The 17,887-nt window shown below is 49.9% G+C and overlaps 1 protein-coding gene across 1 annotated transcript; it reads right to left on the reverse strand.

The window, feature by feature from the left end:
• Positions 1–352: 352 nt before the first annotated feature.
• LOC116950204 (collagenase 3-like) lies at positions 353–16,738 on the reverse strand. Its single transcript, XM_032967807.2, has 10 exons — positions 16,591–16,738; positions 13,841–14,061; positions 12,538–12,686; positions 10,424–10,552; positions 8,486–8,641; positions 7,573–7,699; positions 6,103–6,239; positions 5,415–5,574; positions 3,416–3,519; positions 353–1,756 (listed from the first exon to the last, which is right to left on the reverse strand). The coding sequence occupies exons 1-10, from the start codon at positions 16,681–16,683 to the stop codon at positions 1,656–1,658; spliced, it is 1,377 nt and encodes a 458-aa protein (XP_032823698.1). The 5' UTR covers positions 16,684–16,738; the 3' UTR covers positions 353–1,655.
• Positions 16,739–17,887: the final 1,149 nt, after the last annotated feature.

Consider the following 17,887-nt stretch of genomic DNA (forward strand, 5'->3'; position numbering starts at 1 on the left):
TTCCAGCACTATATTGACAAAGGCCTGTCATCTCTCTTCAGGGGCGGAGCCAGGGGGGTGACAGGGTAGACAATTGTCACCCCCGAAAAAATATAAAAAATCGAAAATCTGAAACATTCTGCATATAAGTGCACGACACTCGGTCTGGCGGACTCCGTGCAACTGCATTGTCAGAGTGTGTCGCCAACCGATGGCGTGGGGTATAGCCGATTTCTCATTCAATCACTCTTGAAATAAAAATTAGTTGAATGTCACCCCGGGCTGAAAATCCTGGCTCCGCCCCTGTTTCTCTTATTACGTCATCTTACGGCATTTAATAATAAACGTGATGCAATGAAACAGTCAGACAATGTAGCAAAGCCATGCTTTTTATTTAAGATAATCAAAGTATAAACAAAGCATCCATAGAAAACATTGTTAAAAATAACTATTATTAACCTGCTTAATTAAATTATAGTTAATGACAATAAATCGGTGGCAGTGGGTTGGTTAGGGTGGTTTTTTTTAGTTTTTTACTCTTTTTTTTGGTAAAAATTATATATTCTGCACGGTTTACAAAATATATGTGCGCCTTAAAATATATATCTAAATTAAGCTGCATGCGTCAAGCAGTGAGCACATAGGGCCTGATCCATGTATTGGCAGCAGAGTGGTGATTGCTTCCAAAAATTGGCCAAAAGCACAAAATATGTTTTGTTGAAAACAGCCAGATATTGCAAATGTTCAACATTGACATTTTTTGTGGGGGGGGGGGGGGGGGCGGTGAAATATCTTTCCGCCAAAACCCATAAATCAAGTGCACAATGTTTCACACAATCACATTTGTTGAAGGCAGGGCTGGATTAAGATTTGTTTGTTGGGGGGGGGAGGGGCGGGTGGGGGAGCTGAGGGTCTGTTGTGAGAGTTTTTTTAGGGTTGGCGGTGGTCCTTTGGTTTTGGGGGGTCCCTCAACCCGCGATGTGACCAGGCAGTCTGCTCCGGCTGAATATATCTCAGTAAAACAGCCGTGTTGTTCCCCACACAAAATCACACGCTACTTATCCATCTCATCTGTTGTATCCTACATGATGTATACCGTGTTTTCCGGATTATAAGATAGCCCGCACAAAGTAAGACGCACCACGAAACTTGGAAGGGTCAACATTGAGGAGGGAAATAAAGGCATGTTTACAATTGGGGTGATACAGTCGTGTGGATAGCCGTCTTTATAAAAGATTATTGTTATTATTATTACGCTGCTTTAGAATGGGGGAGAGAAGTCTCCCGGAAGACTTATTCTCAGCAGGCTGGCAGTGCCTCCCGTCCTCTGGGCAGTAATTTGCCGCTCCGGAGAACCGCCATCCGGAAGATTCCTTCTGGAAGACTACCATCAAACAAACACGTCTTCCTCCCAAGACCAATGGATTCTCCGGATCGTAAGACGCGCTCCCAACGGTTTGCTTTAAATTACTGCGGGACGTAACTTTGTGTCTTATAATCCAAAGAATACAATATATATTGGCGGGGTAGGGTGCGGTGGGGGAGGGGGTTAAAATCCGAGGTCTTGGGCTGCAGCCATTCAAGCCCCCTGGGTTACTCCAGGCCCTGGTTGCTGGGTGTGGTGGTGGTGGTGGTAGTGGTGATGGTGGTAGCGGTGCTGTTGAGTTGATCGTCGTCTAACAGCCCAGCCAGACGTTGGACCAGTTGACCGCTAGCGTCCGCTTACGCTCGTAGTCGAACTTTATCTGGCGTCGCCCGTCGATGAAGTAAACATATTCTGCGGACGTAACACACGGCGGCGGCGTGGTCAGCACAACACCGGCTAGAGCACCTGCAGGTTAAGGACGCTTCAACACTGACCATAGGGCCCTTTGTGGCCAGGTCGCTTCTGAAAAAGAGCTATACAGCTCAGTGGGACTTACCCGGTAACAAATAGAAATCTATATATATACTCTACAAACATTACATTGGTGACATACTGAGATAGTAACAGGCACGCGCTTATTGCCCGCGCTCCATCCAGTTACCGAGGGGTTGCGCAATCGGAGGGGAGGCTGAGCTCATCGCTGCCTCACCTCCCGTCTCTTCCTGCAGTATTTGCAGCGGAGCTCCGCAAATCTGGCGATTTTGACTTTAAAAATGATTGGAATCGTACAGAAATGACATTTGTAACACAGATCAGTGGAAAAATCCTAATATTTATTTTATTTGATTATTCTTTTTTGTTTACTTTTCGTAACAGCTATTTTCATTTGAGCGTGACGGGTGAGGCTCTGCCTCCCCTGCCTCCCCTGACCGCACGTCCCTGCTATATAATCACCGCCACGTGGTACTTTTGCCGAGGGTAAGTTCACTTGGCGCATCTAGGCTCTCGCCTTACCTTTGTCCCCCTCCTCTTATGAGGCTCCCGCTCGCAGTCCCCCACGTGTATCGTGGGGCAGTGAGCACCAATCTCCTCGCCATCTCTAGACTCAGGAGTACCGAGTTCGGGACTGAGGTTCCACTGAGTTTCTGTACACCGGCTTGCCCCTTGTTGCGGTCTGTGCCTTCTATCGGGGTTCTTTCTTACGTTGCAAAAAATGTGCGAGTCCACGGTGCTACGGGCACGAGGACAACTCCCGCAGCCGTGGCACGATGCACAGAGCACCTGCGAGTGCCACGGAGCACTCAGCAAGGGCTTTATGTTGTTGAGCCAGCTGCGTGCAGAGGGAGTGCCTATCATATTCTTGGTTCTTTCGGTAAAGTCACGTAGAAGGGAAATAATAAAATAATAAAAATATTACATTATAAAATTCTCACGACGTTTCGGCCACTTGCGTTCAATTTTATTATGTTTTATTTTTTTATTATTGTATTGTTTCTCTTCTACGTGACTTCACCGAAAGAACCAAGAACATGGATCCCTGCAGTCACGATAGCTTTCAATCGGAGTGCTTATTGTTTGAATTGTTTTTATTTACCAAGCTTAAACCCCACCGAGCTACGAGGTCCTTCTTCAGAAGTGCCCTGGTGGGCCACATGTGATAGCTTATCGAATTGGCGCTGTCTTTCGTGTTATTTAGACATTTACAGTGGCGACCAAATCATCTAAAACGCGTGTTGATCGTAAATGTGGATGAGGAGTCGGGGGAGGAGGGGAACTGGAGGAACCCGGAGAACGATGCACGTGGCCACCATGGGGAGAGTGAGAGAGACATCACGCAGACTCCAAATATACAACAGGCATGGTTAGGGCCCGGGATCGAACCCACATACCGCCTGCATAGCAGGCGAGGGAGTTAGAACATCTCGCCACCATCTCACATTGTTATAAATGCAACATCCACGACGTCCCCAACCAGGTTGTACGTGAACCTGAAATGTATTTATTTTAGCTCTGGCTTTTGCCGCAGCCGTCGTGATCAGAGGGGGGGGGGGGGGGGTAACCCCCACTTACTGGTGTGGGTGAACGCAGCACTGGGGCGTCTAGGAATCCCCGGCCAGTCTGATCGCACATTCCGCGGGAATCCCAAGTCCATCTTCCTCGTGCTTTCATCGTAGCTGTAAAACAAATACGTCGATATGAAAACACGTACGTAAGCGCGCGCGCGCGCTTGCGAAACAAAAAGCGGGTTTCATGGTGACGTTTCGTAAATTTCCCAGAGTCTGCGGCCCGGTCACTGCTTGCCAACGTGGGCTTCATTCCTCTCCAGGAGGAGCACTGCAGGCCTTTTGGCATCTGCTCGCGGACCGGTGGACTCGTTGATGTGCACGTGTAGATTTGTAATTGCCACCCGTTCACTGCGTTCATGAGGTTCATGCCCTTTTCTTTAAAAGCAGGACGTTACTTTGAAGCACAGCGACTGTGCGTATCTATGTAGGTGAGGATCCACGTACATTTGTGTGCGTCTGTGTGTGTGTGTGCAGTATATGGGGACTGGTGGCGCAGTGGTTAGCGAAGGTGAAATGAACTGGTCCTGGGCCTCTGCTAGGTCGACTCAGCCTCAAATGAATACCTGGTGCGATGTGTAAACATCGCCACTCGGGAGACGAAGGTGGCCGGGCGTGGTGGTGGTGGTGGTGGTGGATGTTTGCAGCATACGGGGGATCTGTGTCTTTGTGCATATGTGTGCATGTGCGTGTGTCGCGTATGAGCGCGTGTGTGTGTATATGTGTGTTCAACAATTGCCCCAACAGTTTGGTAAGGCTATCCGGGGGATTTTTGTCTTTATATGTGTGTAAGTGACATGGCCCAGCAGTAGCGCAAATGTCATTCATTGCAGAGGTGCGCGGTTCGAACCCAGCAGCCACCCTGGTTAATACTACGCGCCATCTGCTTCACTTGCGTATGTTAAAGGTCCCCTGGTGTGATTCCAAACGAGTAGGCCATCGTCTGCCTGCCGTCATGAACCATATTTGCCAAATAAATAAATAAAAAATACCGACGAACTATTACTCAATTGGGACTGCACAAAGCAATAATCGCCCGTTAGCCCCCCCCCCCCCCACTTGTCGACAATTTCCCCTTTGGGGGCCAGATGTTGATTCACCTCGTCGTGGCCGCAGGTGACAGCTGCCAATGGGGGTGCCCTTTGAAATGTTTTTAGATGTGATGCAAGTCACTTGTCGCGTGCAAAATGCTCTATCGAGACGCCCCGGTCAATAGACACTCTATCAAAAACGAATTATTATTATGCTGCTATGTTTAACGAGGCAGCAAACGGTGCTAATTGGAAGCGCTTACAAAAATGGTGATGATTATATTGCCATCTGGGGTACCCAACCTGTATCCCATGATTCAAACTATATATCAATCATCATAATAATAGTAATGATGCCATTTAATTATCCAGAAAGAGAAAGAAAAAAACCACGCAAAGTCTCAAGACTTTTCAGGACAGTCCTGCAATCGTTGGGTTGTTGGGGCCAATTCCCTGAGCCGTGCGTGTTTGTCGTCATAATCATTATCGAAATGTTTAGTTCGACTGGGCGAATCCGATGAGCTATGAAGCTCTCTTTTTTTCCCCCAGATGTTTTTGTGTGGGAAGAAGCCGGAGTAGCCAGAGAAACCCCAGCACGCATACCAGGAGGTGACGCCGAAGACCCCAATTCAGACCAAAACCGAGAATCAATTTGCTGCACGGGCAGTCCCCGACTTGCGAACGTATTGCGTTCGTGGGACCGTTCGTAAGCCGGACACACTGTCATATTCATCCGGTCGGTGCAATGTGTTGCCGTTCAACAAAAAAAGGGAATGAATTGTTAAACTCATAACGGAGACGAAATGTAAGTCGGGGACTGCCCTGTATTGCCATCTGCCAGCCGCCCCGCAGCCCAAGCCGACAGCACACCGGGGACCTCCCGGCGGTCTCGCCATCGAAGCACTGACCCCCCCCCCCCCCCCGCTTGACCCCGGGCGCCGTCCTTCGCGATTCGTCCGTAAGGGTGAAACCCACCTCCAGTATCTGCCTCTCACGAAGAAGAAGGTCTTCCTCTCATTCTTGATGTGCAGGGCCGCGTCGATCAGATTGACGTCCGACGGGAAGCCGAGATGGGTCAGCTTTTTGGGATACCCCGGCATCATGTCGAATCCGTTGATCGCCCAGTATTGATTGCCTGCGTCCGGGTTGTAAAGCGTAAACACGCGGTGAATGATCGCCCGCAAGCAACGACGGGCAATGCGGACGCAGCCCAAGCAATAGCTCGCTCGTGCCGCTGCTGTCTGTAGGGGGCCCTCCGTTCGCGAGACGGATGCTCCTGGAAGGGAGCTCCTTCAGAGAGGATGCTGACCCACTCTTCGACGCTCGGAGAGCCACCGTAAGGTGTACCCACACTGCACCGCCACCGCACGCCACCTGCCGATGGACTCACTGCGGTGTAACCCACCTATGCTGCAGGCTCGACGAAGGTGGAGGGGGTGGGGGAGGAGGGTTTAAGAAACCTTTGCGTAGTTTTAACTGCCACGCCGGAAGATCAAATCGACGCGGCGACCCGCAGGATTTCAGAGTCCATTCCGCCGCTAAACGTCGCGCGGCGGTGGTGGCGGCGGTCTCTCAAATTCTAAAATTTACAACAACAACAAAAACTTCTGATGCTCACGGACGATCTCTTGCTGCCGGCGAATCGCGGCGGCCGGCGTTTTACCTCTGAAAACCAAGATGACATCGCGCTCGTAGTCTTCGTAGGCCGCGTCGACCGTGTCCGGCAGGAAGGGCCAGTAGGTGCTGATCAGTTCCGCTTCCAGGTTCCGCGTGTTTTGATTGTTGATTCGCCACAGGTATCTGCGAGTGTATTCCAACGAAAAAATATGGGTATATTGTTGGCGGTGCGTTTTGAAACTCCACGTATAAACAAAAGTTACTCCGGACAGGTAGCTGCGATGCAAAGGTTTGGGCCGGTTCGATTCGATCTCCCGGCGCGGTAGTTCAAACGACGGTGCAAAGTTTCTTAAATCCCCCAAGGGGCCGTCCGTAAATGACGTCACGCGATTTTTGACCCCCCCCCCCCCTCGTCACACGGCGTTATGAAAAGTCAGACTCCCCCTTAAATATGACGTCACAAAGCTCTGCCCCCCCCAAAATAAACCATGCTTCAAATCGCTTTAAACTATTGTCATTGTAGTGCGTATTTAATGTGCCGCTGCACCCTGATGTTGTAGAAGAAAACATTTATTTTAAAAAAAGTCTATTTGATTAAGTAGAACGTGTTGTCTATATTTATTTAAAGTTGCACTTTTTGATGTGACGTCACATTTCTCAAACCCCCCCCCCCTCGTCACACATCGTCACAAATGTCTGACCCCCCCCCCTCCCTAGGTGCGTGACGTCATTTATGGACGGCCCCCAACTCCGCCTCCTGTCTGTCCACTCGGCGAATATGAAGGCAGAGATTACAGTTAGCCAAGCGGCAGGTCGCGTGTGGTGGCGCTACAAAGTGGTGGGCACTCCCATCTCTTCTACCAGGACGTCCGGACGGCGTCGAAGAGTAGGCCAAATACCACTCCTTGGAGGGGCTCTCTATACCTCCCTCTAGCGGAGGCCCTTGCAACATCGGATTCCTCCAGGATGAATCAAATACAGATTCTGATTGGCTCCTCAGCAAATCGACGATCGGGTTGTATGCACGCTGTTGAACCTGCTTCGCACCGTACGTAGCCAACCGTGCTAATCGGAGGTGCGCGGGTGGGTGGGAAGGACAACAAACTAATCACACGCATCTTCTTTGGTTCTTTCGGTAAAGTCACGTAGAATGAGAATAAAATAATAAATTAATACAATCAAATAACACAATAAAATTCTCACGACGTTTCGGCCACAACACAAGTGGCCTTCATCAGGTGAAACGTCGTGAGAATTTTATTGTCTTATTTTATTTTATTATTTTATTCTCATTCTACGTGACTTTACCGAATGAACCAAAGAAGATGAATCCTTGCAGTCACGAAAGCTTTAAATCGAAATTTAATCACACGCAACAAAGAAGAAGGAGCGTCTTCCTCTCATCCTCGATGTGCGGGGCTGCGTCGATTCATCCTGACGTCACCGGCGCGTGGAGCCGGTCACGTCAGGATGATCGGCTCCCCGGCATCTCGTCGATCGGGGCCGCGTCTCTTGCCTGCCGCTGAACAGGATGAGCTCGGTGCGGAACTCCGTGACGCCGTCGAAAGTCGTCTCCGAGTTGCAGCGCTTCGGGGCCCCCTCTGGGGGCTTGCAGTCCATGGCGTTCCCATTGGGGTTCGGGCCTGCGTGGAAATGATGATTACAGTGACAGCAGCCGCCGCCTCAAATCGAGGATGGCCTCTGGTAAAAAAACCAGGGCCTTAGATGTGACACGAAGCTGAGGCGAGCATCGCGATATCACTTGCCCTGCTAACGTCGCGATTGTATTTAATTTTGCCGTATCAACTGCAGGCATCTCTCAGCAAAGGCCCGCCCGTGAGCCTTCGAAACGTTGCCACGATAAAACGCTCGCCGCGGCGGTCACACAAACCGCGCGCGGTCGCCGAAATGGTTTGCGACAGCGACGATATTTCGCTCGATGCAGCGTCCGCGGTAATCGCGTCGCCGCCGTCGCAACGTGAATGGCCCGCAACACGTTTTCGAAATGACCAACTCGGTAATTTACGGCGTCATCCATAAATGAATGCGGCTCTCTGCCCCATTGAAACCCAACTCCCTTAATGCGCCAACGCCTCCCGCGAAGCACCTGGCCACGTGATTGCATTCAGACGCTATATATAAATGCACATCGCATCGCGTTGCGCGGGTCCTCCAGAGCAGACCACTGGGAAAGTCCTAGAGCAGCGGTTCCCAACCTTTTCGCCTTTGAACCTCCAAAGCATTTCTCGGACCACCACACGCTACTAGCGGTTGCTTGAAATCGTAAATTTCCTTTTGGGTGGGGTTATTGTTTGCATTATTTGACTTGTGTTCCGTGGACCACCAGGTTTGTAAAACCGCCGGCGTGGAGGATATTTCACGGCCGTAATGTTTCCACGTTTAAGGCTTTGGTGTGGACGTTGCGGTACCGTAGAGGGCCTGGATTCCGTCGATGTCGTCCTTGGGGAGGCAGAACTTGTCCACGTAGGCGTAGGTGGGGAACATGAGCGCGCCAGGGTCCTCCGAGTGCTCCAGCCCCAGCGCGTGGCCAAACTCGTGAGCGGCGACGATGAAGAGGTTGTAGCCTGCGACGGGAACAGCGGGACAGCGTACGGTAAATGTGGCCATTCGAGTGTGCAGGCGGTGCAACTGCGCCGTGGGCAGGCGCCGGACTGCGAATGATTGGTGACAAAGGACGTGGGGACTACAAACATTGCAGTTCTTGCACCAGCGCCCATGGCAATCACACTACGGCGCTTAAACGATCAAATCTACTTGCTCGAGGTTTACAGCGGACGTGGAGGTGCTGCCGTGGGGTAAATGGTCGGCACTCTGGGCTTGCAATCCGGACGTGGGCGGTTCAGTTTGATCTCCTGCTACAGCAGTTTAAACAATGTGGCAGGTTTCTCAAACAGCCCACACCACCTCTGTCCACACAGCGTTATAGATAGATAAGCCACAGCCGTATAGCAGGTCGCGTGTCATGGGGTAAAGCGTGGTTACTCCCATCTCGACCAAAATGTCAGAATCAAGATCAGAATCTGTATTTATCCCAGAGAAATCCGATGAGCTTTGAAGCTCTTTTTCACAGATGTCCAGTAAGCGGAGGGTACGCCTGTCCAGCGTGGAAGAGCTGGCCAAATGCTTTCTAGTAGATGCTCTCTAGAGTTATCTCTTGTGGACCCTTTACTGCCAGCAGCAGCAGCAGCAGCAAGTAAACACAGGGCTGCGCCTTTAGCTGTTTACGTTTTATGAATATTTCGCGGACTCCGTTATATGCCGTGAAGCAATGCTGCTGATTTCATTTGACTCCAAGGCAGGTGATTCTCAGAGGTAATGGAGAAATGCGCCAGAATTATACTTGCAGTCTATAAATATACCCAAGCAGATGATGAGATTGGGGTCACCGCCATGAATAATTTGTGTGCAGCTTCATAGCGGCAACGGTACAATTGAATTCAGTACACTGAGGGATTAATTTCCCCGTGAATATTTTCCAGGTCACCGGTAGACTGGAGTAGGTGGCACGTGACCAGTAAAAGAGGCACATCCGTAGCGAGAGCCATACTGGATGTGGTGTGCCGGGTGCAGAAATATCTTCCGATTCGTCAACCCTGGATAGACCCAGGCGAAAATCAGCCCCGAGTGGAATTAATGAATTTACAATGTTGCGTCTACAGCACTATTGACATCCATTAAAATATCATTTGCTTTTACTTGTACGATTAGAGTCGTTGTTTTGACAATTAGAATTTGCATACGTTGGAGAAAGTGAATTTTAAATATCTTAACGCACACTCGCTTGTGCTTTTCTCTCTGTTAATGCCACAGTGATGTTTTTTTTTTCAATTGCCTGGGAAAATAATTCAAACGATATTTGTATGTTTCGATTTAAAGCTTTCGTGACTGCAAGGATTCATCTTCTTTGGTTCTTTCGGTAAAGTCACGTAGAATGAGAATAAAATAATAAAATAACACAATAAAATTCTCACGACGTTTCGGCCACAACACAAGTGGCCTTCTTCAGGTGAAAGGAACAAACCTGTCGGGACGACAGAGCTTCTTTGAAGCTCTGTCGTCCCGACATATCATACCGTACGTAGCCTCAGAATGGGCCAATCGTGCTCACCTCCGATGAGCACGGTTGGCTACGTACGGTGCGAAAGAAGTTCAACATACGTATGCATTGCACAGCCCGATCAACAATTTGCAGCGGTGCCAATCAGTGCCGTTCGGAATCTGAGCTGCACTTCGTGGCTGAGCAAAACAAAACCAAAAACCCAAACACACATTTCGCGGTACCCGTGCTCGCCTTGCTGACAATCGCTCGCGATGCCACTTGGCGATACAGAGAGAGAGAGAATTACCTTTGGAGCTCGACGTCCAGAACTCGTCCTCGTCGAAATGCGCGTCGCCTCCGATGCCGGCGGTGGGAGGCGCGTACGCGTGGGCCAAGATCCCGTCGGGGCCGTCGAATGGCGATAAATCACCGTGGCCTGCGGCAGAGATGGAGGAAGGGAAACGCGTTTTGCTTAAGCGCAGCTATCTCTCCTCTCTCTTCTGTTTTTTTTTACGATCAGAGGAAACAAGAAGATGCTCGGTGTAGTCGGCACTTTGTTCCGTTCATCATTTCGGTTGTTTTTTTTTCTCTCCAGTGACGGACTGGGACTAAAAAAAAATAAAACATCGGCCACCCCCCCCCCCCCCCGGGCGGCATTTGTCAACACACGGGGGGGGGGCAGGGGGGGGGGGAGCCTAAATTGCCGTGCAGAGTCATTGGCCCATTGAGGCTGGGGACCTTAAAAGAGAAATGGGCCCGTGGGGAAAAGTCTTTGGGGCTGCTGAATACGGGGACTTGATGCCAATCGAGAGCGTAAATAAACAATAAAGCGTACACATGAGAGGGAATAACACATTTTGATTTAACAAGAAAGTTACTTTGATCGCATTTGCAATTTTCCCCAGCAAGACCGGCCCACCGGCCCTCAGAATTGGCCGGCCCATCGAGCATTTTCCCGGACTGCTGCCCTGTGGCCAGACCGCGCCTGGCTCTCTCCTTGCGCGCGGCTCAAACGCAGCAATTTGAACACAGCAGAGGGTGGGGGGGCGGGGCACAGCTTGTGCATCTTGTCGGTCATTTCAGTCAGACCACCCATGCCACCTGGGTCTGTCCCGTGACCTCTTGCCACCTGCGAGCTTTCGACGCTCCACGTGGCCTCAAAGGGCACATAGCCTGGCACGAGTGCCGTGGTGACGTCACCGCCACTTGGTGGCGAATGGCGGCTGTTGTTGTTGTTGTTTACAGGCCGGTGACGTCGTGGTGAGCGCGCTGCGCTGCGATCCGAGTTTCATTCCCACTCTGGGTCACCAACACCAATTACGCCTATTTGGACCGGTCCTGAGCCTCCTCCTACGTCGACTCGGCCTCAAATGAGTGCCCGGTGCTTTGAGTAAACTTTGTCATTGGGGGGATACAAAGGCGGCCGGGCGCGGTGCTGGCCAACCACCCCCTCGTGTACCGTGCCAGCCTTCATAGGTGCTCGCAAACAGTCTCTTGTACACCAGATACTCATTTGAGGCTGAGGAGAGGCCCGGGACCGGTTCAGATAAGTCGCAACTGGTTGTTGGTGATCGTGAGCGGGGATCGAACTCGGGTAGGGGTGGGGGGGGGGGGTTCGTAGTGCCGCTCACTAATCACTACACCCCCCACCTCCCCCTCAGCCACAACTCCCCACCCACGCACCCCCCTGGTGAGTGGCAGGGTCCTGGTGAGTGGCAGGGGCCCTGGTGAGTGGCAGGGGCCCTGGTGAGTGGCACGGGTCCTGGTGAGTGGCAGGGGCCCTGGTGAGTGGCAGGGGCCCTGGTGAGTGGCAGGGGTCCTGGTGAGTGGCAGGGGCCCTGGTGAGTGGCAGGGGTCCTGGTGAGTGGTAGGGGCCCTGGTGAGTGGCAGGGGCCCTGGTGAGTGGCAGGGGCCCTGGTGAGTGGCAGGGGCCCTGGTGAGTGGCAGGGGTCCTGGTGAGTGGCAGGGGTCCTGGTGAGTGGCAGGGGCCCTGGTGAGTGGCAGGGGCCCTGGTGAGTGGCAGGGGTCCTGGTGAGTGGCAGGGGTCCTGGTGAGTGGTAGGGGTCCTGGTGAGTGGCAGGGGCCCTGCTGAGTGTCAGGGGCCCTGGTAAGTGGCAGGGGTCCTGGTGAGTGGCAGGGGTCCTGGTGAGTGGCAGGGGCCCTGGTGAGTGGCAGGGGCCCTGGTGAGTGGCAGGGGTCCTGGTGAGTGGCAGGGGTCCTGGTGAGTGGCAGGGGTCCTGGTGAGTGGCAGGGGCCCTGCTGAGTGTCAGGGGCCCTGGTAAGTGGCAGGGGTCCTGGTGAGTGGCAGGGGTCCTGGTGAGTGGCAGGGGCCCTGGTGAGTGGTAGGGGTCCTGGTGAGTGGCAGGGGTCAGTCACTAGGGCCAGAAGCGACATGGGGGGTAGGGGGGAGCGATGGCTTACTCCGATAACCGAACTTGATCATGATGTCGGCTTCTCCTTCGTAGAGCCTGGTGAAGACGAGCGGCGTCACGTCGCTCCACACTTTCAAGGCCGCGACGATGGCCCTGTCCACTTCTTGCTCCGGCATGTCCGGCGTGTAGTTGTTTATCCTGTCAGGGAAAGACAAATGTGCAGGCGATCGCATGAAGGGTGGGCGGGTGGTGCAGGGAGTTTCTGCGACGCAAAATTATGTTTATTGCTTTTTTTCTTTTCTTTGATAGTTCGATTGAAGTCGCAACTTTGAAAGTCTGATTAGCGGGTGGTTGCGTTTGAAAGAGTCGGCAACAGCCAAAGGATGACGGAAGGCGCACCGGGAGGACGTCAACCGTGGGAGATGGAGCGATGGAATCACTCCATCGGGTTGTGTGCAGGAGCTAGATGGATACGATAGATCTTTCCATCTCAAGACCACGACAGATAGTAGCCGCCTTGGAGAGGCCTTCATCCGACGGTGGGTTAGATCGTGATTATTGCTGATGATGTGCACCAGCATCATGTGATCACGCATGTCGAACTTCTTTCGTCCGGCGCGAAAGAAGTTCTACATACGTACAACGAACGTTAAAGGCAAAAATACAATTCGAGATACACTTTGTTCAAAACAACCAGGAACGTTATAAATTGTGCATTGCTCCTTTGAGCCAGAAGTTACTTCTGTCTCATCAAAAGCCTAATATTAACTACAGCTTGATGCACTTTCTATTTAATTAATCATCTAAAAGCACATACCCATCTGCATAAATACATGTCAATTCACTTTTAAGTCTTTGTGGGGTTTTTTTGTGTAATTTATATTTTTATGAGCATTATATACCATATCACCCACGCTTATAATCAAAAGGCGAGGGGAAAGATGCGATTTTAAGTCCTGGTTGCGGGTTGACACAGCCCATCACCCCTCCAGGGTCGATAAAATTGGTTCCACTTTGCAGGGGAGTCAACGGTGGTTGTCCCGCCATAGAACTGTGAATTTCCCAACATTGGCTCACTGCTCTAAACCGAAAATTAGCAAAATTGTCTCAATGCTCATTTGAATCCATGAGCCCAGAAGACCCAATCTGTCACTAATCGGTACCACGTGGGCGTACATTCACCAGCTGCAATTTCATTTTGCGGCCAATGACAGTGAATTATGTGATAACCACTTGGAGTCGGTGAGTTATCAACCCATTTCACTCTTGTTGCAAGGTTTTTGCCACCTCAAGTGGTACCCCGCTCTGGAAGCCACTCTCGACTCTTGTCTTTTTTTGGTGAATTGCCCGACCTGAAGGTGACGTCGTTCTTGGGCCACTTGTAGCGCTGGGGGAAGAGGTTGTACTGAGCGACGTCGGGGACTCCGCAGCGCGGCTTCTTCATCACCTCTACCGTCTCCATGTCTAGCTTCCCCGTCACTTGGAGACCCAGGAACTCCTGCATGACCTTCAACGTGTCCGCCATGTTGGTCCGAGAGTTCGGCTTGAAGTGGTAGAAATGATTGAGGTACGTCTACGGGGCAGGAGAGAGACACGCGTGGCAACGGAGCGGTGCCGTTAAAACTTAAACAACAACAAAATACAGCGTGCTTAAAAAAAAAATTGAACACTTGCATGGGACTATCGTTTTAATGCAAAGAGAACGGATAATGCAATGTAACATGAAAACGAAGGTTTGTTAATAGCTTCAAAAAGTCAAAGAGTCTCCACTTGTTCGCCATCGTTGTCAACGCGTGGCCTGGAATCTTCTCCAGGTTGTCTCCAGAGCCCGGAGGAAGCGGCACATTTCTTGTGGTGTCGTTGAAAATTCTCAGAAATGTTAAAAAAAAAATATTGAAGCAACCCTGTACTTTGCAGATTACATTAAGGAAAATGCCTCGTCACCATCGTTCATCCATTACGGGCGTGATGCGCACAGGGGCTGGTTGCATCGCAGGAACCGTGAGATGCAGTGGCGATATTGGTCGAGGCCTTTATCCAGCAGTGGATTGACCCACGGCTGCTGCTGATTTATGGTGATGCCAGCAGGGGCGTTTTTTCGACTGGCAATTTGTCTCCGGCCACGTGTTACTGCGAGCAACCATAGCAAGTCAGTCGAGCAGCAACGGAGATTGATGGAGTAGTTGTCTAGCAAATGACAACAGTTTGTTGTCAAGTATGTACATTAGTTAAAACAATTATTTTGGTCTGCAGAGCCCGCGACCTCGGACAAGCACGTGACCTGCGTTTGCGAAATTGATTGAAAGCTCCAATCCCGATTGCCCACTCGGGGTACGGGGAATCAAGATGTGTCCAGATAGAAGTGACTTCATAATCGATCACGGGACCCCATGATATGGCTGTTCACCCAGAGCTATAAATCATATGATACGTGCATTGTGTCTGTGCGTTGTTCTCTGGTCTGACACTGGTGAGACGATTGCTTAAAGAAGGCTGGCTGTGGTGTAGGCCAATCCGGTTTAAACACAATGCATCGTATATTGCCATAGCATGGTTGTTTGCATGTTCACCACGAGTACTGTGTGTGGTCAATGCAGACTTGATTCTTTGTAAGACGGTATCTGTTTGGTGTTTAAACATCTTAACACCCGTTTTATTTCCAAAAAGGGAAAAAAACTACGGAAAAAAATGAATATTCGTATAGAATTAATAATGTTGTGGCAACAATTCCAGTTCCAAGTTTCAAGGTTATTTTGTTCGACCAGGGCGATAACTCGATCTGACCCAGGGATAGGAGTCTCGTTCGCTAGGAGCGTGACCTGGGTAATCAATGTGACGAAAACAAAACGAGTTAAATAAATAAAGCAGAGCAGCTATAAAGAAAATAGCAATCGGCCCAAAAACAAAAAAGCAAACACTGCACCACGTGATAAATCTTAAAACCATTGGCTGTGAACATTGATGGAAAATATTGGCATGAAATTGTCCTGTTATATCATGACCTTTGACACGTGTATTCTTATGGGGTTTTCCCCCCCTAGATGGTGGAACAAGCCGTCAGGTTTAATCACCATTGCAAACACATTGATTTTCTAAATATTTATCATTTTCTGAAAATAATGTCCAGAGGGCACCAAAACATAAATGTATACATGTTAACGAAATACATTAACAGTCTACCGTTCGCCCATGCAAATCAAAGTTTGAATCTGTTTTTGTCCATCGGCCGGCCTACGGACTTTCCATACCAATTTAGAACCAGCAGCATCTATTTAAGCAGGCAAATTCTGGACCGGATCTCGAAGTTCTGGGTCTCATCGACAGGGTGACGAAATAGTATTTTAAATTAATTTGGAGACATGAACAAGAGTCCGTTATCGTTGATTATTTACTCACGTCGTTGCACGACGCGTCAGAATCGGAATGTTTATTTCACCCGGAGAAATCCGATTTAGCTCCGAAAGTTGTTTTCACAGACATCCAGAAATCCGCGGAGACGTGACCACCGAGGAGATGGAGCGACGGAATCCACTCGTGCGCAGGTGAGATCCCTAAATCGCGGAACCGTGCGAGATGTGGTGAACACATGGGGAGACCTTTCAAGCAACGGTGGTTTGACTCTCGCTGATGACACAGTCGTACCCCGGTGTACGTCGGGGATACGTTCCTTGAAAGGTGCTACGACGAATATCGAAACGGCGTCAATCTCAAAGAGCGATTCGCAGGGTGGTAGCTGGCGGAGGCGAAGGCTGAGAGGCGACGGATAACGAGGAAGGACGGACGATGTTGCCGTCAGCGGCGCGACTCGGGCCGCCGTGATAATAAAGTGGCGGCGTATGAGCGGGGCGACGTAAAATGGGGAGACGTATATCGGGGTGTTACTGTAATGATTATGATCATCATCATTTAGGAACGCCAGACAACAGCGCATCATTTGTAAGATTGTAATAATTATGTTATAATTATTGTAATCATGATGATAATCATCATTTACGAACGCCACACAGTGCATAATTCGTAACATGTTAAAGACAAATTTAGTTTTTTTTTGTTTTATTCAAATGCATCCTCGTGTGCGTTACAACCGCCACTGACTACTCACCTCTGCCAATTCCTCGTCAATATCTGCGGGCGCCGAGCTGCACACGGTCACGGCTGCTAGGAGCAGAGCCAACAACACCATCGAGTTCGCCATGTGTCCTCTGGAGTTTTCACCGTGTCGTCGGTGTGACTTCTGGGGGTTCCGTGATCTGGACGCCCTTTTATAAGACGAGATGTGTCGGTTTAAAAAAAAAGCGAGCTGGAGAGGGAGTGGGAGTGACTCAGATTTTTGTTTTTACTCAAATGCGTCAGGGATGGCACCTCTGGAAATGTTGACACACGATGTCACCTTTGTCACTTTGACACCACCGATTTGTTGAGTCACGTGTACTGTTTGGTGCAGCCTTCGTCATTAATGACATTTTTATTTACTGGGCATTTTGCGAATATCTAATTAAGTAGGTAAACTTTGTAAATAATTTCAAATTATGTTTGAATAAAAACATTTCAACTACAGTTACATGTGAATGTAGCACTCTTTCTTTGCAGTGTATACCGTTGTAGATTTTAATTAATCAACAAGACGAGAAATAAAAAAACATCTCAAATATGATAATTTACGACAATTTGTCAAACCACTGCTGTATGAAAGCTATGGCCAGGCTGCGTTGGCCACGGGGGTTTGTTGACCATAATTCCTCATGCTGACCAGGCTGATGAAAGATAATGTTTGATATAACTCGCCACTGATCATAGCCGTCGCTGGGGAAATCAAACTTGGGCTGCAGGTTTCGTAACGCAGTGCAATAAGCGCTGCTTCAACGTTAAACTCCATACACTCGATCCATGCATCGTGCCTCTGAGTGGTAAATATGTACGGGGTATTGTGAAGACACCAAACCCATTATCGTCTACGTTGCATTTGAAATTTGTATTATATATATAAAAAAAGATCGAATGTGATTCTTGCGTTCATTTCCAGGACATGTCTTTTTATTACATGGCAAACCACGCGCCAAGTATAATTCGAATCAAACACACCATCACAGCCGGAGAATGAATGCAAGCCAGACACAAGCGGCAATCACTGCACAGAAAGGTGTGCCACTCACAGTAGGAAGGCAAAACTCCCACCGCGCCTTGCATGCATGGCACGTGACCACCAAGTTGCATGATGCTCTTTGCCTTACCCAAGCTATCAGCTGAACAAGAGTACAGCAACGATTGCACTTAAATCGTGCTCATGACATAATGAAACATCTCCGAGAGGGTGTTTTTTTATATTTGAGCCTAGGGGACCCCCTGGTGACAGCTGTCCCTGCGTGGCACACGGTGAACACTACACCGGCCTTAAAGTG

The sequence above is a fragment of the Petromyzon marinus genome, chromosome 38, assembly GCF_048934315.1.
Source record: "Petromyzon marinus isolate PM22_M1 ecotype Great Lakes invasive population chromosome 38, UKy_Petmar_22M1.pri1.0, whole genome shotgun sequence".
NCBI classification, from domain to species: domain Eukaryota; kingdom Metazoa; phylum Chordata; class Hyperoartia; order Petromyzontiformes; family Petromyzontidae; genus Petromyzon; species Petromyzon marinus.